Source organism: Barbus barbus (genome assembly GCF_936440315.1).
Source record: "Barbus barbus genome assembly, chromosome: 7".
NCBI classification, from domain to species: Eukaryota; Metazoa; Chordata; class Actinopteri; order Cypriniformes; family Cyprinidae; genus Barbus; species Barbus barbus.
Window position 1 is genome coordinate 32,311,652 of NC_136735.1, and position 13,261 is coordinate 32,324,912.

General features: G+C 35.2%; 1 protein-coding gene across 3 annotated transcripts; it reads right to left on the reverse strand.

The window, feature by feature from the left end:
* Positions 1-1,172: 1,172 nt before the first annotated feature.
* LOC306872444 (uncharacterized protein) lies at positions 1,173-13,257 on the reverse strand. Of its 3 annotated transcripts, none has more exons than XM_079421004.1 (6): positions 13,096-13,257; positions 10,617-10,720; positions 10,445-10,521; positions 8,833-9,042; positions 3,026-3,718; positions 1,173-2,645 (listed from the first exon to the last, which is right to left on the reverse strand). In XM_079421004.1, exons 3-6 carry the CDS (start codon positions 10,482-10,484, stop codon positions 2,602-2,604), a joined length of 987 nt encoding a protein of 328 aa, XP_079277130.1. In that variant the 5' UTR covers positions 10,485-10,521; positions 10,617-10,720; positions 13,096-13,257; the 3' UTR covers positions 1,173-2,601. The 3 variants fall into 3 exon arrangements, with proteins under 3 accessions (XP_079277130.1, XP_079277129.1, XP_079277128.1); XM_079421003.1 differs by having other exon boundaries at positions 8,833-10,086; positions 10,449-10,521; positions 13,096-13,222; XM_079421002.1 differs by having other exon boundaries at positions 10,449-10,521; positions 13,096-13,220.
* Between the last annotated feature and the right edge of the window lie 4 nt (positions 13,258-13,261).

The following is a 13,261-nucleotide window of genomic DNA, read 5'->3' on the forward strand; positions in this document are numbered from 1 at the left end:
GTTGTGTTGTTAGAATTCCAAAACGTGAAGGATGAGTTCTGAGTCAAACAAAAAAATACTAATTTTATCAAAACTAGCCTAGTAACAATGGACGAGACAGGAAAACCGAAAGTAAAAGTTAAAGTAACTGAGAATTTAAAAAGGCACAGACTGCCATATAGCAATAATACTTCGAAACAAAATTATTTTCACATGTAGAAAATATATACACGGATAAATGGTCTTGTTTTACTGCACCGTAATATATACCGAATATAATCCATTTAAAATAAAAATTAAACCATTCTTTAATAAAAAAAAAAACAAGTTTACAGGATTGATGTCATACATAACTGGTAACAATTCTATAACCATATTAATATTCATATATTGCACAAATAATGCCTGTCTTTGGTGTTTTTGTGTAACGGGGGAAAAAACCATACACATATGTAGCGCCCTCTGCTGTTTGACTTCTGCCATAATTTAATACATATGTTTGATTCATACTGTCAAAACCGTCAAACTAATTATTTTATGTAGAAAATAAAGTTTTATTAGTAACAGGTTTCAAAAATGACGAAATTCTGATTCTACCAGGAAATGTATAAAATAAAATGAGATCTGAAAACTATTGTACAGTGGATTTTAGTCAGTTAAACTATAATGTAGGCTGCATTATGTGAAAAAACACGTTTATTGTTTCACTAATAGTCATAATAACAATGATATAGCTTTATTCATTTTCGACGGTTTAATGATTGTATGAGCAGATGTCTGTATTTGTTCATAGGATTATAAACAGATATTTTTTTTTTAAACTGCATAAAACTAAGCTTGTTTGTTAATTCATTAGCTAATGTTTTAAAAAATATATAATTAATAATCCAAAACAAACAAACAAAAACAAAATAATAAAATAAAAATATATTTGTTGGTGTCGATTGGTGTCATAGTGATTTTTTTACAGGGAGGCAGGGCCTATCCAATAGGATTTGTTTCAATACTTTTGAAAGTATACTTGCCAAGGCAAGTGGCCTATTATTTTCCATATTAGCTATTTTAATGGTTTCATCTTTAATAAAATAAAAATAACTAATAAAATAACAGAATCAGGTAATACACCATGCATAGCAGATCAGAGAACATCAGATTGTCCGGACCACTTGTGAATTAATAACAGAGACTATTTTGAAAATGAGATATTGAATGAGTTTAATGTAAATACACTCTTTCTATTAATAATGACTTCACATGTACTATGCCTTGCCAAGAACTGGTGAATGCACATAGTGGAGATTCATGTCACACTAGTGCTAACACTATAAAAAACTAATACACTAATTCATTTGGTCTAATTTCCAAAACAGTTCATGCAATCATTGAAACAAAGATGCATTTTTTACACACATTTCAGTTTTGTTCCATGTTCTCTGCAATACTCAATAGTTTAATCATGTTCTCATTCAGGACACACATTCACATAATAAATTAACTCAAGCATAACTGTGTGTGTGTGTGTGTGTGTGTGTGTGAGAGATTATAAAATATTAACTATTCTATCTAAAATTGTGCTTTGACAGTTTAGCTAAATAATCAATTACACATAAAGTAGAAACCCAGTAACATAATTATGAAAGGTTATGAAAGGTAAATTTATACTAGAACATGACCATATTTTAATTTAAGATACATCATAATAGCAACACTATGAATTTAAATTTAATTCAAATTAAATTAAGTTCACTTAATTAGCCTATATAAATACTGAAGAGGTCTAAAATGTACATTAAAACAAATAAATAAATTTAAGATTGATGCGATTAATTTAAATTTCATATAAAATTTCCTTCAGTTTTGATTACGCATTGCATTATTTTTTTTTAATGCATGTTTACAATATTTTGTGTATAACAGAATAACCTAATGAATTACAATAAGCACTATAGCAACAACATGCCAGTTGGGACCTTCTGCCCTAATTCTAATTTTATCTTGTCATTTTAAAATAAAAAGCAATATAACAACATGAATGCGCCCTCAAAACCTTTGATATTTCAGCATTATACAGTGTCACAGATCAATTAAACTCAAAACTGTTTCAACTGACTAAATCTCACAAATATCTATTTTCAGATGAAATAACAAAATTAAAGGAGGCCATAGTCATTCACTAAATTTGCGATTCATTTGGAAACAAAGTAAATTAGAGCAAGTATTACAAGGTTCATTAATTAACAACATTAGTTAACATGAATTAAGCATGAACAATTCTTCTACAGCACTTATTAATCTTAGTTAATGTTAATTTCAGCATTTACTAATGCATTATTAAAATCGCAAGTTGTGTTTGTTAACATTAGCTAATGCACTGTGAACTAACATGAACAAACAATGAACGACTGTATTTTTATTAACTAACCTTAACAAAGATTAATAAAGAGTGTAATCAATGTAGTGTTCATTGTTCATTTGTGTTAATTAATACATTAATGTTAACAAATGACACCCTATTGTAAAGTGTTACAGTCTGTTTTATGACTGTAACAGCACTTCAGTGTATTACATCACAGATTGTTCAGTTTCACTGGTTTTCAGTGTCTCAGGTGTGGTACATTCACTTCAGGCTTGTGTCATGGTTATTGCAACATTTCCACTTTCAACAGCTGTGGAAAAAGAAGTAAACATGATGATAGAATGTCTCAAATTAAAGTCTAATAAAAAAAAGGTTCACCCAAAAATTTAAATTTACTGAAAAATGTATTCACTTTTTTCCTCTTACAAACATGCAGTTTTTCCAGCTCACAAGATGTTAAATGATTGACTGGAAGAAATATTTCTATTTTTAGCTGTTTGAACTCTTATTCTGACAACACAGATTCACTGCAGAGGATTCCTTGGTGAGCAAGTGATGCAAAATTTCTCCAAATCTGTTCCGATGAAGAAACAAACTCATCTACATCTTGGGGGGCCTAAGGGCGAGTAAACTTTCAGCAAATTCTTATTTTTGGGTGAGCCATTCCTTATGGTGCCATAATCATGTTACCGTCATCTGATGCCTCAGCAGGTTTAGCTTTCTCCACAGCATCCTGCATCATTTCCATGACAATAACTTCTTCTGCAGCCTCTGTAGCCTGTAATGATTCCTCCAGGTCTGCTGGTGGTTCTGCGAGTTCTGCTTGTTCCGTTGGCTCATGACACGTCGCTTTATATTCTTCCATTTTCTGACCTACTTCCTCGACGGTTTCTGAGGTCAACTCTGCAGTTCCAGAGACAGTGTGATCTTCTGAGAGCATCACCACTGGGCTTGTTGAGTCTTCCAATTCCAAAATGTTCTCCATCTCTGTAACAAGGACCTCCTCTGATGAAGTAAGGCTTTCAATATTAACTTCAGGTACAACAGGGCTGTCTGCCTCAGACTTGACATGTTCATCTGCCACAACAATAGTTTCTTCTACTGCATGATTTGATGGCAGTTCCTCCAGTTCTTTTCCTTCCGTTGTTAGATTCAATCTACCCATCATGGCCTCCTTAACCACAGCTCCCTCAGGCACTTCCGATGGGACCTCTGCTTTAACATCAGCAACCTCCAGCCCATTGAGGGTCTCCATAGAATTGTTTTCCTCAGACAACCTCACCGCGGCCATCAGGTGCTGATCACCGACTGAAGCAGCTGCAATCTCTGCTGTAGATCCAGCCAGGATTTTCACAGTGCTCAGTAGGTCAGACATTGGGATAACTGCAACAAGATTAGTTTATTACAGAAACATGTAGGTAAATATACTATAAATAGGTCCCCAGAATCAATGGACTTTATTTTGGCATTTGCTAATATTTATTTTTCTTTGATGGTTGAAATCCCACTTGGAGAACCAATTACATTAGTTAATGAGTGTTACTATACTTTTAGATTATATTGCGGTAAAAAAAAAAAGTTTGTTTCGCCTCACAAAGTTGTGCTAAGTGAAGCTCGCTAGAACGTCCTTTTCTATCCATTTCTGAGAACCTTGCACTTGGATTTAAAGGATATTTATATCTCAATATCATGTTCCTGACATTTGTTTGCAATATATGGCAATGTATCTACAATACATATAGCAGCAGGGGGCAGCCGAGTGCAATTTGGTAAAGGGCACACATAGGACTTTGCATGGAAATATCCCACCATTTTCAAAGCTAGATTTGAAGGTGGTACCATTGGGAAATCTCCTTAAACCACCATAAGTGGCATAAACCTCTAAGATTAGTGAGGAAACAACCAACACACAGAGAGATTTACTCAGATTAACTGAAAGAGATGCCTAAAGTCATTATAAATCAAGCCAGTATGCAAACTAAAATGGACTTTAAGAGCAACAATTGGGATGCATTTGCAGCATAAGGAAGTGGGGTTTAATCTGTATTTACAGAAACAAGAAAACATTTAAAGCAGATGATCAAAACTATAATGTAAATACTTGACTGTTTATTTTTAATTTCATTTACAGTTTGTGACGTAAAGGGATCAATGAAAATGGCACTGAATTCAGACTCAAAAATAATAAAGTACTTTATTTTAAGGAATACAAATATTTAGTCAGTTTTAAAAACTGCAGTCAATCAAAAGTTCTGAGTTGGTTAATCCTAAATAAAATAAAAAAAACAGCACAGATTAAGAGCAAATGTTTCCAATGTCAGTATTATGATGTGTAAGTGACACTGGCATTACGTTGATAGCTCACATTTTGAGAGAGATTTAAGCCAATTATAAAAAAAATAAAAAAAAAATAAAACAAAAGCCACAACGTCTGTCTTCCATCCCAATAACTGAGCGACAACATGCACAGGTAGAAAAATGACAAGTCATTTAAAAAAAAAAAAAAAAAAAAACACACACACACACACAAGCAATCTTATAAGAGATCTTGTGTAAGGCCACAATGGCTTGGAATGCATGTGTATTAATACAATGCATTAAATATAATTTTAGAAGAATTATATATAAATGAAGTATTCATGTCTATCCACTCGATTTTTAATTTTGAACTTGAACATGCAATGCATCTGCCGTCAGCCATTTCCAGGTATTTTAGCTGCACAAAACAGTCTGTTTTGTTGTGTCATTTCAATTAGTTTTAGGTTGTTGCAAATTTGTAGTCTACTAGTCAATTATAGCTAAATTGAAAGTCTCATACATTCACAGGAAATAGCTTGAAAAAAAGATGGATAGGGTCTATAAGGCTGAATTTAAACTTTGACAGGTTCAACATGAAAAGGTTGTCGTCAAGACATCATTTAAAGTTTGTATTGGGTCTTCTTTTAGTTAAAATTAGTTATTGCACTTAAATTGCTTCGACTTTCAGTTAATTTTAATTCTACTTCTACCAAAAAAAAAAAAAAAACCCCACACAATTCTGAATGCTGTTTACTAATTCATACTCCGCTAAAAATAAGAACTACCCTGGAATTTAAAAAGCATTTTCAATTCAGTTCTACAGATCCATAAAATGTTCTTGTTGCCAATAAACATCATTGTCAATATGAAGTTACTTAAGAAAAATGCCTCCCTGCACACGCATGAGACAAAATATCATAATATATTTTACAGGTACACCGTAACAGGTATTACAGCAGGCACATACACTGGGGGTGAAGAGAAACTGTGTGTCACCCTGGACCACAAAACCAGTCTTAAGTGTCAATTTTTCGAAACTGAGATTTACACGTCATCTGAAAGCTGAATAAATAAGCTTTCCATGGATGTATGGTTTGTTAGGATAGGACAATATTTGGTAGAGATAACTATTTGAATATCTGGAATCTGAAGGTGCAAAAAAAAATAAAATAAATAAATAAAAAAAAAAAAATAATAATAATAAAATAGAGAAAAATCACCTTTAAAGTTGTCCAAATGAAGTTCCTGGCAATGCATATTACAAATCAAAAATGAAGTTGAGATACATTTACGGTAAGAAATTTACAAAATATCTTCATAGAGCATGATCTTTACTTAATATCCTAATGACTTTTGGCATAAAATAAAACTTTATAATTTTGACCCACACAATGTATTTTTGGCTATTGCTACAAATATACCCCAGCAACTTATAGGTGAGAGAACCTGGAAAAGTCAGATTGTCATGATTTAAGAGCTATAATCAGGTCTCCAGTGCATCTACCAACCAAGGAAACGTGAAAAAGATTAACCCAGTAAATTTGTTTTGGTAAGCCTTTTTCTGCAAGCATCTGAAAAAACGAGCACGTCTGATTTCGCTCTCTTGGTGACGTGGCAAAGGGATCTCATAATATTATCGCCCTTTAAGCTGCAAGTTTCCACCCACGATGCAGTCATTTTGATTTCACAAGCAACAGTGTACCAGCTCTAATGCCATGGTGAAAGTTTGAGCAAAACATAACCGTTCAGCATTTGGCTGCACACACGAGCACAGAACACTGAGTCCCAGCCTCAGAGGAGACAAGAGAGCAGTGGATTTATTGATTTATTTACTGTATGCTGCTGCCACACAGATCTAAAATAATCATGAGATTTATTTCCCAGCCGTTTACCTTCACAGACATGACTGACTGTTTTTGTGACTCATGTGTGCTTTTAAACCAAGTTCTCATTCACACACACACACACACACACACAAGTTTACGTTACTCGCATGCTGTGACAGTCGCGTTCTGTCCACGTGTTTCGGATGCGTGAACTCAGAAAACCGTATATCAGAAGTTTAAACTAATGTGGTTTAAAATGCATGATTTCAGCGCGATAGACATGATAATCAGAACCAAAACATGTTTTTAGCAGGTATGAGCTGAAATAACACAGATCTATTCTGGAAAAGGGGACTGGGAGCAGCAGCTCATTTGGATTTAAAGAAACAAGTACGAAAATCAGAGTGTTTCTGCTTCCACTCAAAATAGGCATATTCAAAATGATATAATAAATGATCTGTGGGGTATTTTGAGCTGAAACTTCACAGACACATTCTGGGGACACCAGAGACTTACAGGTGCATCTCAAAAAATTTGAATGTCGTGAAAGTTAATTTTTTTTTATTGTAACGCTTCAAAAAGTGAAACTTTCACATGTTCTCGATTCATTACATGTCAAGTAAAACATTTAAAAACTTGTTTTAATTTTGAAAATTAGAGCTTACAGCCCATGAAAGTCAAAAATCCAGCATCTCAAAATATTAGAATATTTACATTTGAGCTTCATTAAATGACCATCCCTACAGTATAACATTCTGGGTTTCTCTTGTTCTTTGAAACCACAATAATGGGGAAGACTGCTGACTTGGCAATGGTCCAGAAGACAATTACTAACACCCTCCACAAAGATGGTAAGTCACAGAAGGTCATTACTGAAAGGCTGTATACAGAGTGTTTACAGAGTGGCTGTTTACAGAGTGCTGTATCAAAGCATATTAAATGTAAAGTTGACTGGAAGGAAGAAATTGGGTAGGAAAATGTACACAAGCAACAGGGATGACTGCAAGCTTGAGAATACTGGCAAGCAAGGCCAATTCAGACACTTGGGAGAGCTTCACAAGGAGTGGACTGAAGCTGGAGTCAGTGCATCAAGAGTCATCACGCTCCAATGTCTTCTGGAAAAGGGCTACCAAGCCACTTCTGAAACAGAAACATCGTCAGAAGCATCTTACCTGCGCTACGGAGAAGAAATGGACTGTTGCTCAGTGGTCCAAAGTCCTCTTTTCAGATAAAAGTAAATTTTGCATTTCATTTGGAAATCAAGGTCTGGAGTCTGGAGGAAGACTGGAGAGGCACAGAATCCAAGCTGCTTGAAGTCCAGTGTGAATTTTCCAAAGTCAGTGATGATTTGGGGTGCCGTGAGATTTTGGAGCACTTTATGCTTCCATCTGCTGACAAGCTTTATGGAGATGCTGATTTCCTTTTCCAGCAGGATTTTAGCACCTGCCCACAGTGCCAAAACCACTTCCAAGTGGTTTGCTGACCATGATATTACTGTGCTTGATTGGCCAGCCAACATGCCTGACCTGAACCCCATATGGAATTTATGGGATATTTTCGAGAAAAAGATGAGAAACAGTCGATCCAACAATCCAGACGAGCTGAAGGCTCAATAGTGCCTCAGCAGAGCCCCAGGCTGATCGCTTCCATGCCACTCCTCACTGATGCTGGAATTTGTGTGCTAAAGGAGCCCCGACCAAGTATTGAGTGCATAAAAGAACATACTTTAAAGAACTTGAACTTTTCTGTTTGGCAAATCCTTTTTTTGATTGCTCTTAGGAAATATTATAATATTTTGAGATACTGGATTTTTGACTTTCATGAGCTCTAAGCATCAAAATTAAAAAAATTGTTTAAATGTTTTACTTTACATGGAATGAATCTAGAATATATGAAAGTTTCACTTTTTGAAGTGTTACAATAAAAAATTAACTTTCACGATATTCTAATTTTTTGAGATGCACCTGCATATTACATTGTAAAAAGGGGCATAATATGTCTCTTTAAAACTGGTTTTGTGCTCCAGGGACACATGTGTGACTTAAATTAGATATTCAAGTGTCAAAACACAGGCTGGCAAAAAAAAAAAAAAAAAAAAAAAAAAAAAAATAATCCCTCTTCATTTAAATCTCCAACACTTATTTTTGGACTTCCTCAACCTCTCCTCCACACCTGTGGGATTAACACCCTGTGGAGTTCACAATTCGAAAAGGGACACTTAACTAACTGACTGTGTCCTCTGAACGGAAAGAAAAGGAGCACAAAAATGGTAGTCTCTAACAACTTAAGGGAGCATTCCAAGGTGGGTTGGGTAGAATCACATATCTAGACTGCTGGGGACTCAGGCTGCTTCCTCAGTAGAAGATGCCTCACCGGTTGTTTCAGCAATGGGTGCAGCAGCCTCAGCAGTGGCATCCTCAACAACAGGTGCAATAGGTTCCTCAGCATCAGCCGTTACTGCTTCTACAATTGCAGTTGCTGCCTCCACAGGTTCTGGGGTCTGTTCAGCCTCTGCATTAACCACCTCAGCTGCTGTGTTTTCTACAACCGCATCTGCTACGGAGGCTACCTCGGCCACTGCTCCTACATGGAATACAGTCAGCAGGACTTCAAGAAAAGTAAACATGATCCAAAGAAAATCCAAGATCAAGTGTGATTAAAGTTAAAGATTAAAAAGCAGACTTAAGAAATGCGTCCTTATACTAAATAAAGGGAGTAAGCATTAAGCGTTACTAATTCCATCTGTCATTAATAGAACAACATTAGAGAGATTATGAGAACAGGACAATCTACAAATAGATTGCAGAGACCATTCATTCAGATTAGACTTCAAAAAGTCTAAGATCTTAGAGTTAGCATTAGAAATGTATTGTTTATTTATTAATACTTCAGAATTAGTCAGGTTAGTTTTTAAAGAACTTGCATGGATGCTTGATTGGCTCAAGACAATGTAGACCATTGGTCTCAAACTCAATTCCTGGAGGGCCACAGCTCTGCACAGTTAAGCTCCAAGCCTAAATCAAACACACCTGATCCAGCTAATCAAGGTCTTCAGGATCACTAGAAATTTCCAAGCAGCTGTGGTTTGGAGCTGGATGGAGTTAAACTCTGCGGCCCTCCTTGAGTTTGAGACCTCTGATGTAAATCACCAAGCCAACATTGAACAAATAAAAAACACAAACGTGCAAGATTAAAGATTGATTCACCCCAAAAATAATTTTGCATTATTTTATAATAATGTGTGTTTCATTTTATAATAATGTGTGTTTCAGAAGACATACGATAGATCGTGGCAAACAAAAAATAAATTGTGTTCCTTGGAAGCAAGAATCGTATGGGCTTGGAATTACATTTTTGGTTGAATTACTGCTTTTTTACCAAGTTCAAAATTCCACTGATGTTATCAATCACGCTTACTTGCCACAATTTAAACTGTTTGCGAACACTAAAAAGTTGTGCAACTACTCTTGTAAGTTTTTCTGTTCTGAAATGTGTGATGCATGTTGCTGCAGGCAAAACAAGTAAACACCAAAATTTATAGAAAAGTGTTGTTGTCGACTAATGAGTGCTGCTCAAAAACAGACATGCTGCTAAGACAGAAGCTAAATTTATACTCACCCTCCTCACCTGATGGGAGAACAAAAAGTAAGGTGGTTAACAACACGCAAACAAGAGAAGTAAACAAGTGAAAGCTGCTCTAAATGTAGCTAGCTTAAAGGCTGCCGAGTAACTGCAGAAAGAGGATCAGGCCTGAGGAACTGCACTAACATACACATTCCAGAACACCGGCAAAGCCTGACACCCTGCCTCACGGCATCCATCAATCCAAGAATAAAAGAACTCTGAATGGGAATCTAATCCTATCTGTCTGTGTAAATTATTTCCGCTTTACCGATGCTGAAAGATTAACTGTGATCTTGAACAGCCAAAATTAAAACAGGCATTCATAGACAAAAACAAAACTATACCACAAAATAAAATCAACTTACTTTTAGGTCTGGCCTCGAGTTGAGCAATTCTTTCATTATATCTTGCACTGTCCGAATTTATTGTCTTATAAGCCTGTAGGAGGATAAAATTGGGGAAACAAAGTTTAGATGATGATGAAAGGTTGTTTTTGTAAAAATGTATTCCAAAATAAAATAAATAATACATACATAAACAAGAGCAGCAGTAAGTGAGCTTCCACCAATTACCACGCAAGCTATGTTTGTGCCGGACGCTGGTGGACCAAAGGACATCTGTCGTGTAGGGAATACAGCTATTAAAAGATAAACGGAGACATGCATCAGTTCATGCAAATTAACTAGTATTTTTGAGTAGAATAATAATTAGTTTCTGTTTCCTACAGTTTTGAAATGTTTTTATTTATAACCCTATAAAGCCTACTGTATCATATTTGATACTCAAATTTTAGGGTCTCTAAATTGTCAGCAAAATCAAAACTTTGATACAAAAATATGCATTCTGTCACCTGATCTATTACAAACAAAATCTATTTTGCATACATTTATGAACACTTAATGGACTTAAGCAACTTAGTCTAACTTGATCATCCATACATTGTTTTTTAGAAATATCATGTTAAAATGTGATTATACCAAATATGATATCAGACTTTTTAGTTCTCAATCACTTTATTACATTGCATATATTTATATATTTTACCCTCACAATAAAAAACACAGAAAGCATCTAACTAGGTTGAATTATTGGAAGATATAGAGTGACAACTGATATGTACATGCATTTTATAGTTGCTATACTGTTATAAAGAGCTCAATAATTGACATTATAAGCTATCAGAATTTAATCATACTTTTTGACCAGATAAACATCAGCAAATGCACCAAATTCTCCTATATCAGTGTTAGCCATAAAAGCCTCATGTAAATGTTCAGTAAATTGTTACATTTCATAATTAATTTTCTGACTATTATTTCATGTGTCAGGCTTTAGTGGTTTAATTTTAAAAACTGACGATCCAAAAACAAGTGAAAAAAACAACATGTTTTATCAGTTATTAAAAAAAATCAGTTCCTCAGTTGTTTTAATGTCAATTTCACCACAATGAACAATTGTGCCGCTAATAAAGTTGTATCGGTGGATGAGTGGACACTTTAAGTGACAAAGTTACACGTGACCAGACAAACCTAATACAGCAAGCATGTTCTAGGCTTTTGTGTCTGTGCATGCATTTAGGCAAACACACATCCTCTGTGTAGCTGCAGTGAAGCAGCAGAAGGGAACACAATGTCCAACAGTTAAACTGCCCCTCCCACCCTCTCTCGAACACTTCATCGCACTGGAGCACATGCACAGGACAAACTATACGGTCACATCACAAAATCTAGACTTTAAATAGTTATTTCCACTAGAACCCAGCATGAATTTTAGGAGCGACTCCAATAGCAAGGTGACTGTCTGCACCAAGGTGGCCTGTGCCTCATTTATACATTTAATCTCATTTACGGCTGCGTAAGGTGAAGATAGACCAGCAGGTGTCCAGGACAGTCCTGCTCTCTGAAAACAGTGATAGCTGCACACATAAACACTGGCATAGCATAGAGACGGCAGACATGTCAATGTGCAGAACCGTAGGCAAATTCATGTCGGCAGAGAGCCCTGCATAGGGCCCTCTTCAAATATTTGGGTAGATTTAGAAAATGCCTGAGCTAATTTTGTGAATACATCAGTTCAATCATGCGCAGAATGCTGAGTCAGCAGGAAAACTGATCAGCCCTCAAAATCAAATGGGCCAGAAGATCTTCAGATTTTAAAACAATAATGAAGGGGCAAAGTTAAAAAAAAAAAAAAGAAAAGAAAAAAAAACATTGCACGCAGTTCAAACCGAGTGAATCCTTTGACAGGAAATTAACTTTAAACAGATCAAACTCAGCTATTTCCCACAGATGCACTGGAGCAGGGAAGGGTTTACATGTCCCAGCTGTCTGTTATGGAAAACTCTGCATTAAAAACAAACTTCAAATTCAGAAAAATGCTGATGTCAAACATTTTTAAAAATTAAACTCATCTTAAAAAAAAAAAAAAAAAAAAAAAAAAGTCATACCATTCGACTTATCACAACATTTATACATTTTAAGACAATTTATATATTGTAATACAATGTTTTATATAACATATTACCAGTCAAATCACCAATCATAAAATAATACCTTGCATCTAGACATTACAAAACACAATAGACAGAATCTCTGAATATTGTATTACATAAAACACTCATGGGTCTCTTCCAAATGCAAAGACAAAAGAGGTCTTTCTACTTTACGGATGTACGGTAATAGAAATAATGTTGCATTTTCTATGTTTATTTTGGGATGAATTTGATGAGCATATCTCACCGGTTACATAACAAACAGCAGAACTCAATGTTCTAGATTTGGGTAAGTTGGAAACACTGACACGCCTCCTAAAAGTGTCTAATTAAAATAGTTTTTTTCATTTTCATTTCATAGTTTACGCGCTTTTTATATTTTGGAACATGCACTCTTATTTTTGTAACATTGCTCTACTTTAGATAGCTATCTTTTAGCCTGCGTAGGCTGGTGAATTCATTTGTAAAATCGAAACAGCATTGAATATTGATTGAATGGCTGGACATCGATGTTTTCTTACCATTGCTGAGTGTTTTGCGTGCCAGAGGCGAAAGTCTTTGCCAAGCCGCTCTGCAGAACATCATTATTATCGGTGTTGTGGATGCAGAATCGGAGTTACTGAAAACTTTAACAAATTTAGTTGCCACAAGCGTGTCTATCGCACAGACTGATCCTTTTAAACTCCC

Bases quoted from the DNA above. Each gene is read 5' to 3' on its own strand.
- LOC306872444 (XM_079421002.1), bottom strand. From the start codon at position 13,159: ATGATGTTCTGCAGAGCGGCTTGGCAAAGACTTTCGCCTCTGGCACGC. The intron at 10,721-13,095 runs GTAAGAAAACAT...ATCTTTTAATAG, and splicing joins ACGCAAAACACTCAGCAATG to CTGTATTCCCTACACGACAG. The intron at 2,646-3,025 runs GTAACATGATTA...CTTTTTCCACAG, and splicing joins TGCTGAGGCATCAGATGACG to CTGTTGAAAGTGGAAATGTT.